Source organism: Sus scrofa, chromosome 5 (assembly GCF_000003025.6).
Source record: "Sus scrofa isolate TJ Tabasco breed Duroc chromosome 5, Sscrofa11.1, whole genome shotgun sequence".
Lineage (NCBI taxonomy): Eukaryota > Metazoa > Chordata > Mammalia > Artiodactyla > Suidae > Sus > Sus scrofa.
In genome coordinates this window covers 87,569,412-87,587,881 of record NC_010447.5, presented here as the reverse complement: position 1 = coordinate 87,587,881, position 18,470 = coordinate 87,569,412, and the positions used below count along the sequence as shown (strand labels likewise).

Sequence of the window (18,470 nt, the reverse complement as noted above, 5' to 3'; positions counted from 1 at the left end):
TAAGTAGAGATGTTAAGATGCAAACTCTTGCATTTGGAGTGGATAAGCAATGAGATCCTGCTGTATAGCACAGGGAACTCTATCTAGTCACTGGTGATGGAACAGGATGGAGGAGAATGTGAGAAAAGAATATATATGTGTATGACTAGGTCATAGTACAAATTGACAGAACACTGTAAACCAACTATAACAGAAAAATTAAAATCTTCAAAACAAAACAAAACATGGTTATGGTTGTTGAGCCTGGAGTTCAGGAAAGAAAGTCAGGCTAGAGAAGTAAAATTGGAAGCTGCTAACAAGGCAGTGGCATTGAAAGCCTCAGGTCTGGAGGAGGTCGGAGAGGTGCTGGGTGAGCTGTGAGCCCTGGGGTTTTCCAGTAGTGGAAGATCAGGGTGAAGAGGAACAAGAAAATGGTGAAGGAGTGAGCTGCCCGTGTTAGGGAAGAACCAAGACATCGTGGGTCCTGGAAACCAACTGAAGAGTGTTTCAGGAAAGGGAGGGTGATCACATGGGCCAACAACTGCTGGAAGTTAAGCAGAAGGAAGACTGTAAACTGACCACTTGAATTTGGCAATAGCGGTAGTGTTGGTGGAGTAAGGAGAACACAAGCCAGGTCAAGGTGGGTTTGGAAGAGGAGAGAGGAGTTCCTGTTGTGGCGCAGAGGAAACGAATCTGACTAGCATCCCCGAGCACATGGGTTTGATCCCTGGCCTCCCTCAGTGGCTTAAGGATCCAGTGTTGCCGGAGTTCCCGTCGTGGCGCAGTGGTTAACGAATCCGACTAGGAACCATGAGGTTGCGGGTTTGATCCCTGCCCTTGCTCAGTGGGTTAACGATCTGGTGTTGCCGTGTGCTGTGGTGTAGGTTGCAGACGCGGTTCGGATCCACTGTTGCTGTGGCGTAGGCCGGTGGCTGCAGCTCCGATTCAACCCCTAGCCTGGGAACCTCCATATGTCATGGGAGCGGCCCAAGAAATAGCAAAAAGCCAAAAAAAAAAAAAAAAAAAAAAAAGGGATCCAGTGTTGTCCTAAACTGTGGTGTAGGTTGAAGATGCAGCTCTCATCCCAAGTTGCTGTGGCGGTGGCAGTGGCCGGGAGCTGTAGCTCTGATTTGAACCCTCACCTGGGAACCTGCATATGCTGTGGGTGCAGCCCTAAAAAGCAAGAAAAAAAAGAAAAGGATAGCTCTTCAAGATAGGAAGGGCACGGCATCTGAAGCATGTAATGGGAAGATAGAATGGGCAGGAAGTCTTCTATTGGACTAGTGGGAGAAAGCAATTATTTTAACTACCTCAAGCAGAAATCTGTCCCTCTGGTCATTAATAAATTCATGGACGGTCCTTTTTGCGTCTGCACCTGTAAAGAAAATTGAAATAGACTTAGGTTTGGTTCATTATCCCTCAAAGATGTTGTATAAAACAAAAGCTATGTCCTAAATTATTGTATACAGTATATAGCTGACTTAAAAAAAATACTATCCCTTGGGATACACTTTTTTCTAACTACTCAGAAATTACTTTCATAATATTAACTACTGTATTTTATGTCCATCATATTCCAGGAGCTTCGTGAGACACTTTAAATGCATAATTTAGCTTAATTCTATTTATAACCCCAATAAGGTTCTTATTACTAACCCCGTCCTGTATGTGAGGTCCTAAAGCTCAGAGATGTCCAGATGCTTGTCCAAGATCACACAGCTAATGAGCAACAGAAGGGGCATAGGACGCCCTAAGTCTGTGCTAAATAAGACTGAACTGTTTTCAAGCTAATGTTTTGGCTGATCTAGACAGAAAACCGAAATCCTTAGGCAAAATGTGTTTGTGGAGATCACGTGTGTGGCAGGAAAGGAAAAGATGACACCTAGCATTCGCATCTAGCAAGAGGAAAGCGTCGTTTCCTTCCAAGGCTGCTTCCCTCTGGAAAAATTATATATTAAATTTAAATTAAAGGCATGTATATAAAAAATTATACACGCATTTCAACATATAACGTGCACTGCCTGAAAAACCAACAAAATGTAGTATAGAATAAAATCTCTTAATCACAACGTAAACCGAAGTTGAAATAAAAGAGTGTTTCCCAAATAACCAGAGAGGCTGTGCTGCCCCGGGAACCCCCTCTCCCTGGGGCTGTTCTGCCTCCACCTCTTCCTCACGAGGGAGGCTGAGTACATTCCTTGCCCTCTCCCTGCCTCGGTTTGCTCATCTGTATAACGAGGCGACTGATTGCAGTAGATGATAGTATTGTTCCCAAGGTTTCCTGCCTTCTCTGTAAGGAGCTCCCCTCTCCCGCCCTGGGGATAACAGGCTTGACCTCTGCCTCGTCTGGCTCAAGGAATGGGAGTGGAAGGGACTTGTGCTGCTTCCAAGCAGAAGTTTCAAGACCCACATTGGTTCTTCTTCTGCCATAACTGCCATCGCGTAACAGAGCAGGGCCATTCCTCTAGTGCAGGACTCAGTGAAAAGCACCAGATTGAACAGCAAGTGAGAAATAAACCTCTGTCCTTAGAAGCCACTGAAATCGAGGCACGGCTTATTACCGTGGTTTATTGTCAGGGATTAGCCTAAGGGGAGCATTGCTGCGACTCTCCACCCCGTGATGGTGATGTGGGAAGGAATGAAGCAACATATTACAAATCACAGGGAAATTTCTTTTTTTATTGCTTTTTTTTAGGGCTGCACCCACAGCATATGGAAGTTCCCAAGCTAGGGGTTATATCAGAGCTATAGCTGCTGGCCTACACCATGGCCACAGCCATGCCAGATCCCAGCCTCGTCTGCGACGTACACCACAGCTCACGGCAACACTGGATCCCTGACCCACTTATCAAGGCCAGGGATCGAACATGCATCCTCATGGATGCTAGTCAGATTCATTTCCACTGCGCCACAACAGGAACTCTGGTAATCTCTTGATAATTGTCAACTATTGTTATTTGGGAAATATAATTGGGGTGAGTAATCACTTAAATTTCCAAGCCAATAATAATAGCAGTGGTGATTGTCCTAATTCTTAGTAAACAGCTCTGTGATGGTGAGTGACAGATGCTAAGCTTTGGCGTCTGATAGGCCTTGGTTTGAATTCTGCATCCCCTTAGGATGTAAGTGGCTCAACCTCACGGAGCCATTTGCATCAGAGGGGAGAGGAGGCAAAAACACTTAACAGTGTTCTGTTGAGAATTAAATAACATAAATGAAGCTAGTTAGCATGTAGGGTTTTTTTTGACCACTTAAAAAATTTTTCGTCGTAGAAATCATCAGCATTCATGAAAGTCGCATAATGAGCCCCACGTACCTCTCACCTGCTAGAACATTATCAACATTTTATCCACCTCGTATCACCTATTGCCGCACCTTGTTTTCCCTCTTGGGATCTATTCCAGCAAATCCAAGCCATAGTCATCATTTCATCCATAAATACTTGCGTGTGTAACTCTATCAGATTAAAAGGTTATAAGACATGGCCACAGTGCCTCTATCAAACAAAAGGTATAATTCCATAGTACTATCTTATACCAATCTGGGTTCTAATTTCCCTAGTTGTCTCAAAACTAACTTTTTAGAACTAAAAAAAAAAAAAAAATTAAAATCTAAACAAAGATCAATTCATTTTGTATGACTCATAAAGTCCGCTTTTTGTCTATAACAAACACCGCCTCCTCTCCCCACCCCCCACTACCTTTTTCCAATGCCCTTTTTTTTTCAAGCGTGAAGGTCAATTCCCCTGTAGAATTTTCCACGTAACAGATCTGGCAGATTGCATCCTCCTGGTGTTATTTAACGTGGACCTCAACCTGCCATATTTACCCAATTAGATTCACTTTACTTAAACATTTTTTTATGGAAAAAAAGAATGGAAATATTTACTGCATCTTTCCGTGTGGTCACTTATGATGGATGACTGGAAAATAAGCTCAAAAGAGACCGGGTTTCCCATCTTGGCTATTTTAGCTCTCAGGCGGCTCTTTTGATCAAAGCAGTAGTGACACCAAAGCACCTCATCCCCCTGGGGAGGTAACAGCCCGTCCGAGGGACCCGCATCTGTGCAGAACTGCAACCAGAAAACTCACCCAGAGCTCTGGCGCCTTGAGAGCAAGACGGAGGTGAGGCTGCAGGCTGCACGGCAGCGGAAATGGCAGTGGCGCTTCTGTTGAGCAGCCCCTGATGTGGCCGCGGCCGTGACCGCTGCCCATGTCCTGTCTTTGATGGTGATCTGGCGGATTGCCACTGCTGCCCACACGGAAATGGAATAACCCAGCCTCCCCATGTAGGGGCTCATTTACAAGGTATCACCTGGGCTTGTCTTTGACCAGAATTCAGGCAGGAAATGTAAGAGGGTTGGGGAATGGGAGTTTTTCAACTCCTGCTTGGAAACAGAGTCTGGGGGGACCTCTTTATTTTATATATAAATTTTTGTTTTGTTTTGTTTGTTTTTGCTTTTTAGGGCTGCACCTGCGGCATATGGAGGTTCCCAGGCTAGGGGTCCAATCAGAGCTACAGCTACCTGGACACAGGCACAACAATGCAGGATCCGAGCCGCATCTGCGACCTACACACAGCTCGCGGCAACGCCGGATCCTTAACCCACTGAGCGAGGCCGGGGATCGAACATGCAACTCATGGTTCTAGTCAGATTCGTTTCTGCTGCGCCACAACGGGAACTCCGGGACTTCTTTATTTTAAAGGAACATGTCCAAATTGCTTATCTGTCAGGAACAGATAGACAGCCTGTGCTCTGTGGCTGACAGAGTCAGACCTTGGAGAATACCAGATGAATTTACCATTTCCTTTGAAGAGTCTAACAAAGGTCATTTACTCTTTATTCCCCCTCCCCAGTTTTATTGAACAAGACTTGACATACGTGTCATTTAAGCGATCAGTAACCCCTCCATTAACCAGCAGGGGGGCTGAATGGGGTCGTGGAAAAGCCATGCCCTCTGGTCATCTCAGAACGATGAAGAGTGGTGAGGATTTTTGAAGCAAGCCGCTTTGTATAGAACTCTTTCTAAAATGCATTGCGGATAATTTCAAGGGTTCTTTTTTTTTTTTTTTTTTTTTTTTCATTTTAGGACCATACCCACGGCATATGGAGGTTCCCAAGCTAGAGGTCGAATTGGAGCTACAGCTGCCAGCCTACACCACAGCCACAGCAAGCTGCATCTGCAGCCTACACCACAGCTCATGGCAACACTGGATCCTTTGACCCACTGAGTGGGGCCAGGGATTGAACCCACATCCTCATGGGATACTAGTCGGGCTCATTTTGACTGCACCACAATAGGAACACTAATTTCAAGTACTCTTGATGACATAGAGGTCCCCCCTCGACAGAGGTGAACTAGACCTGTGTATACAGCCGCTGGTACTGCCCTGCTGCCCAACACTGGCCTCTTCTGCACACGATCACAGGGCAGACTGTGCACCTCCAAGAGCCGCTACGTAAACCAACACGGCTTCCTTCTTCTACATTAACTGCTGAGGGCAAAGTCCTTTCCTGGGTGGTTTTCTTGTTCTCCTGAGATTTTTTTTCTCTCAGAATTTGGGAAAGTACATGGATTTGGGGAGCCAGAGAAATTTTTTTTAAGTTACCATAAGACGTCCTGGGCACCTGATGTGTGTTCATCCTACCTTTCTTCCTTTGAATTTTCAATTTAAAAATCTGGACAAGACACGTCTGGAGGAAGATTTGATGACCCCGTCATCCTGGCATTCATCACTTCAACCTCGTTAGCTTCGAACTGTCATCCATCTCATTTAGAGACACATGGTCTGGTAAGAAACCCCCAAGGCCCTCTTTCATAGAGCAATAATCAATGGCTTGTAGTATTTTAACAGGTTGCCTTCAAAGATCATGAAAACAGGTTATGTTCTTTTCAACAACAGGCAAACTGGTTAATTCTATGAGCTTCCTGATTCTCAATATGTGAGTTCTATGCCGCGGACCATCAAGGCTCCTCTTTGAAAGTTTCTATATGTCTACATCGAGCACTGAGTGTAAAAGGCCAGAGCCACTGCCTCTCACACAGTGTCGTTTTGGCAGTGATTTTCTTCCTTAGAACCATGCAAATGAGTAACCGACTATTCCTTGGAAAACATACACTTTTCTTTTTTAAGACAGATCTTCTCCCAACTCTCAACCTCCATTTATAAAGACCCCCCTACCATAGGATGACACAGCATCCTTTGTTTTCTCACTTCCAGAAAAGCCCCCAAACGGACATTAACAATTCGTATTCAGAGTTCCCATCGTGGCTCAGAGGTTAATGAATCCAACTAGGAACCATGAGGTTGCGGTTCGATCCCTGGCTTGGCTCAGTGGGTTAAGGATCCGGCATTGCCATGAGCTGTGGTGTAGGTTGCAGACGCGGCTTGGATCCCAAGTTGCTGTGGCTCTGGCGTAGGGAACCTCCTAGCCTGGGAACCTCCATATGCCACGGGAGTGGCCCTAGAAAAGGCAAAAAGGCAAAAAAGAGAAAGAAAAAAAATCATATTCAAAACGATATTCTTAGACACACAGTAATTTGGACTTACCATCTGTAAATCTGAGAATAAGAGTGGGATCTAGTCCCAGTTTTTCAGTTGAGGTACCAGCTCTGTCGGTGAAGATGGCTATTTGGCCCAGGTGGGAACGACTCTTCATTCGGGATGAAAAAGTAGACTTTTGGTAGACTTTCTTGCTGTGGTTTATAAATTTTTCCTGCCCAAATGAAAAAGTTTAAAAGAATTTCTAAAATAGCCAAATAATGTTGTCTTAAAATAGTGATTCGTATGTAAAAACATCACTTGAAGAAAGGCTTTTTTCTCATTACTAACTCATTAAACAAGCCACTTCAAGTCTGTATGTCCAAAAGATTGTGCCTAGTTTTCAGTTCCTTCTCATTTGAAGCTGAGCACAAGATAAGAACATGCAACCTTGACTGGGCTTGGACATCACACACAGGACACTGGGGGGATTGTTTTTCTGCTCTTTGTTCACACTTGTCTTACTCAGAATGCAGGCAACTTGGAAATTCCACTGATTTCAAAGGACTGCTTCTGTGGAGTTGAAAACTTGAGAATAATTGCACTTCTGGAGTAGACGTAAAAAAAAAATCAGGCTTCCCATTTCTTGACTTTTTTCTCAATTTAATTTTGGATGTTTCAAACTATAGAGCACACGCATAAAACCATCACCTCCCAGGATTTCCCACTGTGGCACAGTGGCTTAAGAATCTGACTGCAGTGGCTTGGATCCCTGCGGAGGTGCAGGTTTAATCCCTGGCCCCGTGCAGTGTGTTAAGTGTATGCATTGCTGCAGCTGCAGCTCAGATTCCATCCCTGGCCCAGGAACTCCTATAAGCCTTGGGTGTGGCCATACAAAACAAATCAAAACAAAAAACAAAACCCCAAAAACCCCCATCACTGCACAGCTCAATCAGTTATTAAGCTTTGTTGATATTAACTTCTTTCTAATTTGTTTTTTTTTTTTTTTTAAATGTCCTGTAATCAGTCTTTACTCCTGGGAAAACGAAAGCAAATCTCCTGAAATCTGAACCACGTGATGGTTACAAGCAGTTGGACAAACTGCAGGGCACAGTTGCAGAGCTGGCCTTGTCACTGACTTAGCTTCATAACAAACGATTCTAACATGAGAGCTTCTCCAACCTTCTCTCCAGTACACACAGACACACCCTCTTATGTGTATCTGCTTGGCAAATTCTGACCTATTCTCAACAATTCAGCTCTTGTTACGTCCTCAGTGAGATCTCACACACCCCATCGCAGCCACACTCTCTTCTCACTAACAAATACGAGCATCCCTTTCTCTCTGTTTCCTTGGCTTGCCTCTAGTACCGTATTTCATCAACTTGAGGATGCACTATTATTTTATGCCCTGTCAGTGCTGTATGACCTTCCATCTATGTCACTGAACCCCAACTTCAGAAGTGGGAAAATGTGAGGAAATGTGGGGCTCAGAATCGATGAAATAGGGTCCCCCAGACTTCCTACTGGATTGCAGGGGGGTATCTGTCTTCCCCAGTAGGCAGGCATCGCTAGGTCCCTACCAGAGGCTGGACACCATCCAGAGTGAGTGGTTCACACCATCTCCCAGCACAGTGTGTGCATAGTTCCTGACATAGGACTCCATGTCTTAAGCCAGCAACATGCCTACAAGCGATGGATAAGAGGTACGTTCCAACATTCATTGGGATTGTGATTTTAACAAAAACTTACCCTCTTTTTTGCTGCCATTTCATTTTCTTTGAAGAGAAAGAGATCTCTGAAAAAGACCTTATATGGACTGTCCTTTTGGACCGACTCATCTTTTACTTTCTCTGTTAAAGAAAAGAAAAGAAAAGAAAGATAGCTGTTATCCCTCCTGTTAACCAGAACAAGACTCCCAGCAGCCGGGGGACAGTAAGTAGGATGCTTGGTCTCGCGGGAGGAGGATGCAGGCAGCCTTGCCTCCCCAACAAGGCAGGGATGTAGGGGCTGGATCTTGGGGGGCAGGAACCACAGCTCCTCTGTATCCCAGGAGTAAAGGAAGGATCTGCTGCCCTAAACAGACAAGGTGTCTGAACACACAAACCCAGCAGTAGACAGATGAGGCTGGCGGCTGTTCATTCGTCCCCCATGCTCATGGCCCAGGATAGGCAGAGGCCATGGGCCACCCAGGGCCACATCACACATGTGCTCAGGAGCAGAAGGGACCAGAAGGGGCTGCGGGAGGCTTAAGTTTGGGTGTAGCAAGGGGAGGGGGCCCTCTGTTCCCACAGGAGGATGTGATGGACGCGTTGGAAGAATTCCAGGGGCTGGCAGGGAAGTGAAACCCATTCATTGAAGGGCAGTGGAGCGTCGTCCGTCCAGCTACCAGGGGAACTAGCCAGCTGGGGAACTGTCCCCACGGTGGGGTCATATTTGGCAGGTGCAAGACTTAGGGTTAGGCCTTTGGAGCCCTCTGAGGCTGCAGGCTATCAAGGGGGCACCTGACACTGTAGGCCTTATGATCCGTGCGCAGAGACAGCCGAGGGTGGGTCCTGCAGCTGGGCTTGGAGACGGAGTGTGCAAGAGAGTAGGTGACAGGCTTGGCCCAGGAGGGGCAACAGGAGTCAGGGACCCAGAGGAACTTGGAGCTGAGCGGTGCCGTCAGACCCTTGGCCGACACCCTGACCCCACACTCCCAGGCCAGAGCGTGGACGCGGACAGATACGAATGCCTGGCTTCCGTGTGAAGAAGGACGTGGCTAAGGAGAGAAGTGGGGGGCTGTCAAGGAAAGGAGGGGACAGACGTGGAGAGAGGGGAGCTTCCCGTGTCCTTCAGGATGACGAATAACTAATTGATTTCTGTCTGGAAGACTCGAGCAATCCAGCTAACTAGGACAGTTTGATGATGTGAAGACCTTTCTTTTCAGGATTAAAAAGTAGAAGAGGAGTTCCCGTCGTGGCTCAGTGGTTAACGAATCCGACTAGGAACCATGAGGTTGCGGGTTCGGTCCCTGCCCTTGCTCAGTGGGTTAACGATCTGGCGTTGCCGTGAGCTGTGGTGTAGGTTGCAGACGCGGCTCGGATCCCACGTTGCTGTGGCTCTGGTGTAGGCCGGTGGCTGCAGCTCCAATTGGACCCCTAGCCTGGGAACCTCCATATGCCACGGGAGTGGCCCAAGAAATAGCTAAAAAAAAAGACAAAAAAAAAAAAAAAAAGTAGAAGAGAGGCCGCTCAGTGGGGAATTTCTAAACACCTTACATAGAGACCCCACGGCCGATCCTTCCGGGCCGTGGTCTCCTGTCTCCTCCCTGGCAGTCCCCACGGAGACCACCCACTGGGCACGACGTAAGAACTCGCTGCTGATTTCCTCTTTACCTTCAGAGGTCAGGGGTACCGGCAAAAAATTGGATGACATTTGGTCTCCTGGCCCTGTCTGAAGAAAAGGAAACACTTTATTATTTGTTTGTGTGTTTGTTTATAAGCAAACACCTGCAACACATGTTAGTTCCTGGGCCAGAGAGCGAATGTGAGCCTCAGCTGTGACCTCTGATGCAGCTGTGGCAACACTGGATCCTCCAACCCACCGCGCTGGGCAGAGCAGCAGACCTGCGCCTCTGCAGCAACCCAAGCCGCTGCAGCGGGAGTCTTTTTTTTTGGCTCTTCAGGGCCACATCTGCCGCATATGGAGGTTCCAGGCTAGGGGTCTAATTGGAGTTACAGCCGCCGGCCTACACCACAGCCATAGCAACACAAGATCCAAGCCGCTTCTGTGACCTACACCACAGCTCACGGCAACGCCGGATCCTCAACCCACTGAGCAAGGCCAGGGATCCAACCAGCAACCTCATGGATGCCAGTCAGATTCGTTTCCACTGAGCCATGATGGGAACTCCTGCAGTTGGATTCTTAACCCGCTGTGCCACAGCGGGAACTCCAGGAAATACATTTTTAAAAAATCTGCGACCATTTCACAAAGTCGCTATATTCACCTGCTAGTGACTCCTAAATCGGCTTTACTGCTTTCCAAACCAGTAATACACAAACTCTTTGATCAGCAATTCCAATTCTAGCAGCTTACCCCAGGGAAATAATCAAATAAGTAAAAAAGTATGTACATTAATGTTTGTTGACACATTATTTCATAAATAGGGAGTTGATTAACGATGCTGTACCCACAAAATGTGCCCTTAAAATGACACTGTGGTCACCATTAGCCTCTGTCCACAATAGGAAAAGGAAAATTCAGAAGAGCAGGGATCGTGTGGGTTAAAAAGTACCTGCGAAATCAGGGAAGTATTTGAAAAGTTGTTCAGTGAATGGGAGCGGTGGGTGTCTCTGGTTTGGGGCGATCCTTCTGCTTTGGATCAGGTTTGGGCATTGGATCAGGTGAGTGAGGAAGTGTCCCCTAAAACTCGGCTATCAAGATAAAAAACATGTCAATGCAATTTTAAAAAATCAGAATTAATGCAGGAAAAAATCCATGATAAACAAAATATCAAAGATCTAAACAGACAGGATCTGCCTCTGTGCTTACAGGACCCTGACGGTGGGTGCCCTGCTTGCCACAACTTTGTCCCCGCCCACGGCTCTTGTCTTTATTTAAAATGTGGATATTTTGTTCATTATGGGGTTTTTTTTTGCATTAATTTTAATTGTTTAATAGTGAATTAAGGAGTTCTTAGAGGGGCTCAGCAGTTAACGAACCCAACTAGTATCCATGGGAACGTGGATTTGATCCCTGGCCTCACTCAGTGGGTTAAGGATCCGGCGTTGCCCTGAGCTGTGGTGTAGGTCGCAGATGTGGCTCGGATCCCACGTTGCTGTGGCTGTGGTGTAGGCTGGTGGCTACAGCTCTGACTGGGCCCCTAGCCTGGGAACCCCTCTATGTGCCACTTGTGTGGCCCTAAAAAGCCAAAAAAAAAAAAAAAGGTGAATTAAAACATTGCTTATTTTCATTGCTACGTGTTTGCCTCCCCCTAAATTCTGCACCCAAGGCAAGTTCCTCCCTTGCCTCACCTGACCTGTGTTTGATTTTTATACTTTCTTCCCTATCATTCAAACTTCTTGATGAGCTAATGTAATTTTTTTACAATAAAAAAAAAACCAGTCATGTTTTTATTTGTGGGAAAAAAAGATATTTAGGAGTTTGTATAAGAAGTTGTGTTCACAGCAGGAACAATAGGGCAAAATACCCTGTCTGGGGCTGCCCATCTAAATTGAAGCCTTCGTCACCTCCAAGAGCCACATTCAAGAGCTAAGTGTCCCAGGAGCTCTGCAGCCAGTGGTAAGAAACCCAGACTTTGGAGTGGACAAACTTCATTTCTGAATCTTGGTTTGGCTTTGACAGATGTGTGCACAAGTTCATTTAATATTCAAAAACTATTTGTGCCTACTACATGTCAGGCACTGTTCCAAAAATTGCGGGAGACAGGGAAATTTTTTTTTTTTTTTTTTTTTTTTTGGTCTTTCTGCCATTTCTTGGGCCGCTCCCGCGGCATATGGAGCTTCCCAGGCTAGGGATCGAATCAGAGCCGTAGCTGCCAGCCTACACCATAGTCACAGCAACGCGGGATCTGAGCCGTGTCTGCGACCTACACCACAGCTCATGGCAACACTAGATCGTTAACCCACTGAGCAAGGGCAGGGATCGAACCCGCAACCTCATGGTTCCTAGTCGGATTCATTAGCCACTGCGCCATAAAGGGAACCCTGGGCAAATTTTTTTAAAAGAACAACAACAAAAAGACCAAAAACATTGTTTTCTTGGAGCCTACACTTTAATTAGCATCTCTGAGCTTCAGGTTCTTATGCTCTAAAATGGGATAATAGTTTTATCTCTTAAGCCTTTCCTGAGGATTCAGTCAGATTGTATGTAAACAACCAAGCCTGTGCCTAGAACACAGGACAAACTCAGTAAGTGGGGGTGGTCATGAGCTGGTCATTACTAATCAGCATGTGATGTTACTTCCAGTGACTATAAAACAAAGATGAACAAGAAAAAAGAAATTATTTAAAGCTTATAGAAGAGAAAATATTAGTGAAACCCTACAGCTTTGATATTACACGTTTTCAAATTACGGAAGCTTTTTCAGAGGCAACACATTCATTCTGACGGAAGAGAAGAGACGGCTTGGTGAAAAATTGATGACAAGCTGTTGGACTGATGCCTTTGGAATTTGGATGGCCAGTGCTGGAGATTTTCTTAAATTTACACTCTGAACTCATCCCACCCTTAAGATTCTGCTCACTTCTTTCTTAGCCACATTTTCTGCCCCTTCAATCCTTCTGTTTAAATTCACTCCCTTCCTCATCCCTACGCCCATGCCCTTTATCCTAAAAGTCTGTCCACAACAAACATCTTTAAACATGGGTGCTGACACTTTTTCACTAAAAAAAAAAAAAAAAGTTCTTGGGTAATTGATAGCACTTGTAAAGGAAATCGACAGTCCAGAAGTTGTTACACTTCTGTTTTTCCATGTATATTAATCCCCCGATTGATGAATGAGGGTTGGTGATGAACATAAGGGAGAAGAAGAGAACCAGCTGTTCTTGGGACGGGATGATAAAGTTCCCAAACGAGACCAATACGATGGACCAACTAGGAAGAATAAGTCAATGCAGTGAATGTCTTCGTTGTGCAAATAAAAATAGCATGGGAGTTCCCATCGTGGCTCAGTGGTTAACGGATCCGACTAGGAAACATGAGGTTGCGGGTTCGATCCGTGGCCTTTTCAGTGGGTCGGGGATCCGGCGTTGCTGTGAGCTGTGGTGTGACATGGCTTCAATCACTGGTCCAGAGCAATGGGTTAAGGATCTAGCATTGCCACAGCTGTGGTGTAGGCCATAGCTGCAGCTCACATTTCTGGCCAGGGAACTTCCGTATGCCATGAGTGCAGCCAAAAAATGTACCTGTGAAATAAAAGCGTCTATGTGATGGCAAGCCATCATTTTTAGAGGCAGCATAGACTTGTGATCAAGATCATGGACCCATGGAGTTCCTGTCGTGGCTCAGTGGCTAACGAATCCGACTAGGAACCATGAGGTTGCGGGTTCAATCCCTGGCCTTGTCAGTGGGTTAACGATCCGGCGTTGCCATGAGCTGTGATTTAGGTTGCAGATGTGGCTTGGATCCCGCGTTGCTGTGGCTGTGGTGTAGGCCAGTGGCTATGGCTCCAATTCGACCCCTAGCCTGGGAACCTCCATATGCCGCAGGAGTGGCCTAAGAAATGGCAAAAAGACAAAAAAAAAAAAAAAAAAAAAAAAAAAAAAGATCATGGACTCATGATGCTCCTTCATCCTCACCCCTCAAGCTCCTCGTCTTTCGAAGAGATGATAAGACTAGCACCCACCTGGTGGGACTGTTAAGCGTGTTAGCACACGTCCAGCTCTGCGAGCATCAGATGCACAGTAAGTGTCCTATGCATATGAGCCCATGAGAAAGTACTCTAAGGAGGGGAGCTAGCAGAGGAGACTAGCAGAGCTTGAGCACCGTGAACAAAGGGGAAGGTGATGGCAGAGGCCAAGGAGAGGACCAGGGCCCTGTAGGTCACTTCCTCAACGGAATAAAAATCATTGAATGAATGGCGCCGACTGCTGGCCTGAGAAGAGATTATATGAGAGGCTGAGGGTCCAAGAGAGAGCCCCGTTGCAAGGCTACCGCCCCTGGGAGGCAAGCGCTAATGGGGCCCCTTGGGATAGTAGTGGACGTGTGGAAAAGTGGTCAAATTCTAGAAATATTTAGGACGTAGCAACCACAGGACTGGCAGCTGGTTTGGATGTGTGGTGTGAGATAAGGAGCCTAGAAAATAAAGGATGGTCTTGCCATCACTGAAGATAGAGAAGGCTTTGGGGGAAGGGGAAGCTGGAAGGAGCCAAGGTTCTGTTTGGAACATGACAAGTTTGCGGTACCTATTAGCCACCGAAGAGGACCTGGGTGTAAAATATAGTGTTCTTTCAAGTGAATATCATGCTGGTGCTTTAATTAATTCTTGCATATTACGCAACTACCTGTGGTCACTAGGCTATATAAAAACGGAGTCAGGTCCTTTGAGGTGTGTCACCATGAATGGCACTGTGAAAGACCCTGGCCTCTGGGGACAGATGAGTTTGAATCCTGCCTCTGCCTCTTCTCAGCTCCTGCTCTTAGAAAGAGCTACCCCCCTTAACTCAGTGAACCTGAGCTCCTGCTTCTATCAAGTATGGATACTCATCCTTTTCTTACAGCCTTGCTGCAGTTTCCAAGCACAATTTAAAGACACAAAGTACCTACTCGTGATAGGCTGAGAGGGAAATCATTGCTTATGCTTTCTTCAAAGTAAATAACCAGATCTGTCCTCTTACTGGTCCACTCATCTTGTGAACAACCGCAGCACTTGTATAGTGTAGGAGGCATCTGACAGCCAGCTTTCATAAGAAACGGTGAATTAGGAGTTCCCGTCGTGGCGCAGTGGTTAACGAATCCGACTAGGAACCATGAGGTTGCGGGTTCGGTCCCTGCCCTTGCTCAGTGGGTTAACGATCCGGCGTTGCCGTGAGCTGTGGTGTAGGTTGCAGACGTGGCTCGGATCCTGCGTTGCTGTGGCTCTGGCGTAGGCCGGTGGCTACAGCTCCGATTCAACCCCTAGCCTGGGAACCTCCATATGCCTCGGGAGCGCCCAAGAAATAGCAACAACAACAACAAAAGACAAAAAGACAAAAAAAAAAAAAAAAAAAGAAACGGTGAATTAGAGTTCTTGAATTTGGGTCATTTGAGAGAACTGATCACCAGTGTTGATATAAATTGGGGAATCTGACCCACCCTAGGGAAGGTTCTTTTTTTCCCCTGCAGCCGTACTGTGGCATATGGAAGTTCCCCGGCTAGGGGTCAGATCAGAGCTGCAGCTGCTGGCCTGCTTGATGTGAGCTGCACCTGCAACCTACATCTGCAGCTTGCAGCAACACCAGATCCTTAAACCACTGAGCGAGGCCCGGCCTCGAATCTGCTTCCTTACGGAAACTACATTGGGTCCTAAACCCACGGAACCACAATGGGAACTCTGGGCAGAGTCTTACTATTCCAAGCTTCATGGAAGTGGAGAAAGAGGACTGGGGTTTTATAATATCCAAACTTAAAGTCCTAGACCAACTCTAGATAAATCCATAATAAAAATATCTAGCAGATGTGACTTGAAGCCATTTGTGTTGGATTTTCTCAACAACTTTCTCAACAGCTCAGTGAAAAGGGACTTGCAGATTCACTTATTAAGATAGTAAAAGCTCTGTCTCCCACATGCAAAAAGATTTAGACAGATTCTCTCAGACCCAATGCCTTTCAACTTTGTCCCTCCTCCTTCCCACCCACTTGGACAAATGCTGGGCGAAAAGGCTGTGAACTGTGTCCTTGGATGGTGTGGAGAGAGCTGCACTAGCAGTTTTTTGTTTACCCGAAAGCCAAGAGCCATTAGGTCCTTGGCCTGCTCCATGAGCCGCCTCTCTCCGTTAGGGCAGAAGCCAGAGGGATGATGAGCCAATGACCTTCGGCTTGACCCCTAAGGACCTGCTGGCCTCAAGCTAACTATTTTGTGTTTTTTTCTGTTGACTTTTCTGACTGCATGTTTTGCAAGCTGAAAAAAAAATAACTGAGGTCAAGAGGAAGAGGAGGGGAAAGAAATGGACCCATGCGAGGACTTTGTAAACGAAGAAGTGCTACAGGGATGCCGGTTATGTCGGAGGGAAAAAAATGTGTTATCCTCACCCCTCTATGATATTTAACGATGACAAGAGGAGAGAAGTCCTCTCGATCTTCTGGCTTCTGCAGGCTTCTTGTTTGCAGGGGCTTTTCAGACAGTGTGGCCTCTCTGGACCGTAATGGGATACACTCAGTTCAACCACAGACGGAATCTCCATGAAGGAAAAATACAATTTCTTTTAGACTTACCAAGAGCTTGTAAGCTTTAAGTACATGGTATGTTCTTTGGAGTGCTATTGATTGAAATCAAATCTTTAACTTAATTGACCGACAAGACAAATAGCAGGATTATAATAAATAGCAGTAGTAGTAGTCAGTAATAATAATAATACTTATTTAGAGCTAGCCTAAGTGATTTACATTTCATCTTATTTAAAGTTCAAACAATGAGTTCCGATCATGGCTCAGCGGAAACGAATCTGACTAGTATCCATGAGGATGCAGGTGCCACTCCTGGCCTTGCTCAGTGGGTTAAGGATCCAGCGTTGCTGTGAGCTGTGGTGTATGTAGGTTGCAGACTCGCCTCGGATCTGATCTGGCGTTGCTGGGGCTGTGGTGTAGGGTGGTGGCTACAGCTCCGATTCGACCCCTAGCCTGGGAACCTCCAAATGCTGTGGGTGCGGCCCTACAGAGCAATAATAATAATAATAATAAAGTTCAAACAAGTCCATAAAGTAGAAAACAATTACCCCCATGATATGGATGAGAAAACTGAGGCTTAGAGAAACTGCGTACATTTTGCAACGTCAAATAGTTCATCAGCAAATGAAACAGAATTAAGACAAGATTTTGAATCCCAAAGCATTGTATTTTCCTGTCATTCCACCCCACCTTTTATAGCTATAATTGCACACATCTGTAAATATGCCCATAATTGCAAAATGTAACAGATTCAAGTCTAGCAGGAATTTTATAAATAAAATTCTATTTCTCTATGAATTAGTGACTTTGTTTCTATTTTCCACTATTTCCTCTTCTTACTTTATTCCTCTCTCTATATTATACCTTTCTTTTTAAAACTGTGAAGTCACACAACACACACACATCTGTTTGTGATTGTGCACCTGAGCTGTGAGTAATCTACGGATTTTTTTCCCCTTTAGGGTCTCGTTTCCTCACATCTATTGAAGTCTTTCCCACTTTTTTGTTTTCTTCTCTCTTTCGTACCAGACTGATCTCTCTTTTATGACCCTAATATGAAGCTCAAGTCTATATTCTTCCTTACTGTGTTCATCTAAAGGAGTGTTTGCTTTCTGTTTTTTGTTTTTAAGTGGCTTTATATGACCTAAAATTGACTTTTATATTTTGTGGTCTTGCTGGCCTCAGCGGGCTTTTATGGTATATTATTGTGTTCATGCAGTGTCTTCCTTTTGATTGTAGTCTTTGCTGGGCAGGGAAAGAGCCTTCCAATCTTTGAATGTTCTACAAGGCCTAACACAGAGCTTGCAATAAAAGTATAGCAACAGAATACAATATTCGAGAAACTCAAAACAAAACCCCGTGCCTGCCAGAGTAGTCACAGCAATTGACAGGGAGGAAGAGATGTGATTAAGAAGGACAAACGCCCTTCATTCGGTCTCCTGCCTTGATCCTTGGCTTCGCCCCACCGGATACAGGTGGGGTGGGGGACAGTGAGCTGAAACTGATTTTACCTCAACGATTCGGATCCAGGAGCCCTTCCAACCTATCCTTCAGGGAGGGTTAGGGGACGATGGGCGAAGGCGCCGATCGATTCTCTGGTCTCGGCTCTATCCTCCCCCGCCCCGGTCCCCCTTCATCTCGGGGACCGTCTGGTAGGGGATCTGGGAGCGGAGCTGGCCAACCGAAAAGTACGCGGCACCCGCCACCGTGCTCGCGGCCACGCGGCCACTGGAGCAGCTCCGCCACCGCAGCCCTCTCCTCCCCATGCCCGGGTTCCCTCTGCGGGAGCTCCCCCAGCGTCACCCCAGCTGCCGCTCCGGGCCCCTGGGCAGAGATTTCTCCCACACGGTCGCCTCCGGGGGCTCTTTCCCGCGTCCCAGCACCCGCCCTCCTCGGGGGTTCTCCCCCCCCCGCCTCCCCCCGTTCCGCTCGGGTCCCTCGCCCTCTATCCTCCGCCTGCTCACCAGATCGTCGCAGGCCACCTTTCTCTGTCCCCACCGCTTCCGGCGCCTTCTGAGAAGTAGGGGACAGTACTCTCTACCACATTTACCCAGAACGAGACCGAGCGGCCGAGACAGAGGGGGTTCCATTGTAACATTTATTACGAAGCATCCTTCTTGTCGGTACTCTTCCTGCCG

General features: G+C 46.4%; 1 protein-coding gene across 6 annotated transcripts in view; it reads right to left on the bottom strand.

Moving 5' to 3' along the window:
• The window catches only part of CCDC38 (coiled-coil domain containing 38), a 45,825-nt gene extending 27,383 nt beyond the window's left edge, over positions 1–18,442 (bottom strand). For 4 of the 6 annotated variants that reach the window (XM_021092738.1, XM_021092734.1, XM_021092736.1 and 1 more), the window contains exons 1-5: positions 18,297–18,442; positions 9,840–9,897; positions 8,215–8,315; positions 6,532–6,697; positions 1,290–1,354 (exon numbers count right to left, since the gene is read on the bottom strand). In XM_021092738.1, the coding sequence (XP_020948397.1) occupies positions 1,290–1,354; positions 6,532–6,697; positions 8,215–8,315; positions 9,840–9,897; positions 18,297–18,422 (516 nt within the window). In that variant the 5' untranslated portion in view covers positions 18,423–18,442. Of the gene's footprint in view, positions 1–1,289; positions 1,355–4,070; positions 4,141–6,531; positions 6,698–8,214; positions 8,316–9,839; positions 9,898–18,296 lie in introns of those variants that run through there. The other 2 variants (XM_021092735.1, XR_002344250.1) reach the window with 2 other exon arrangements.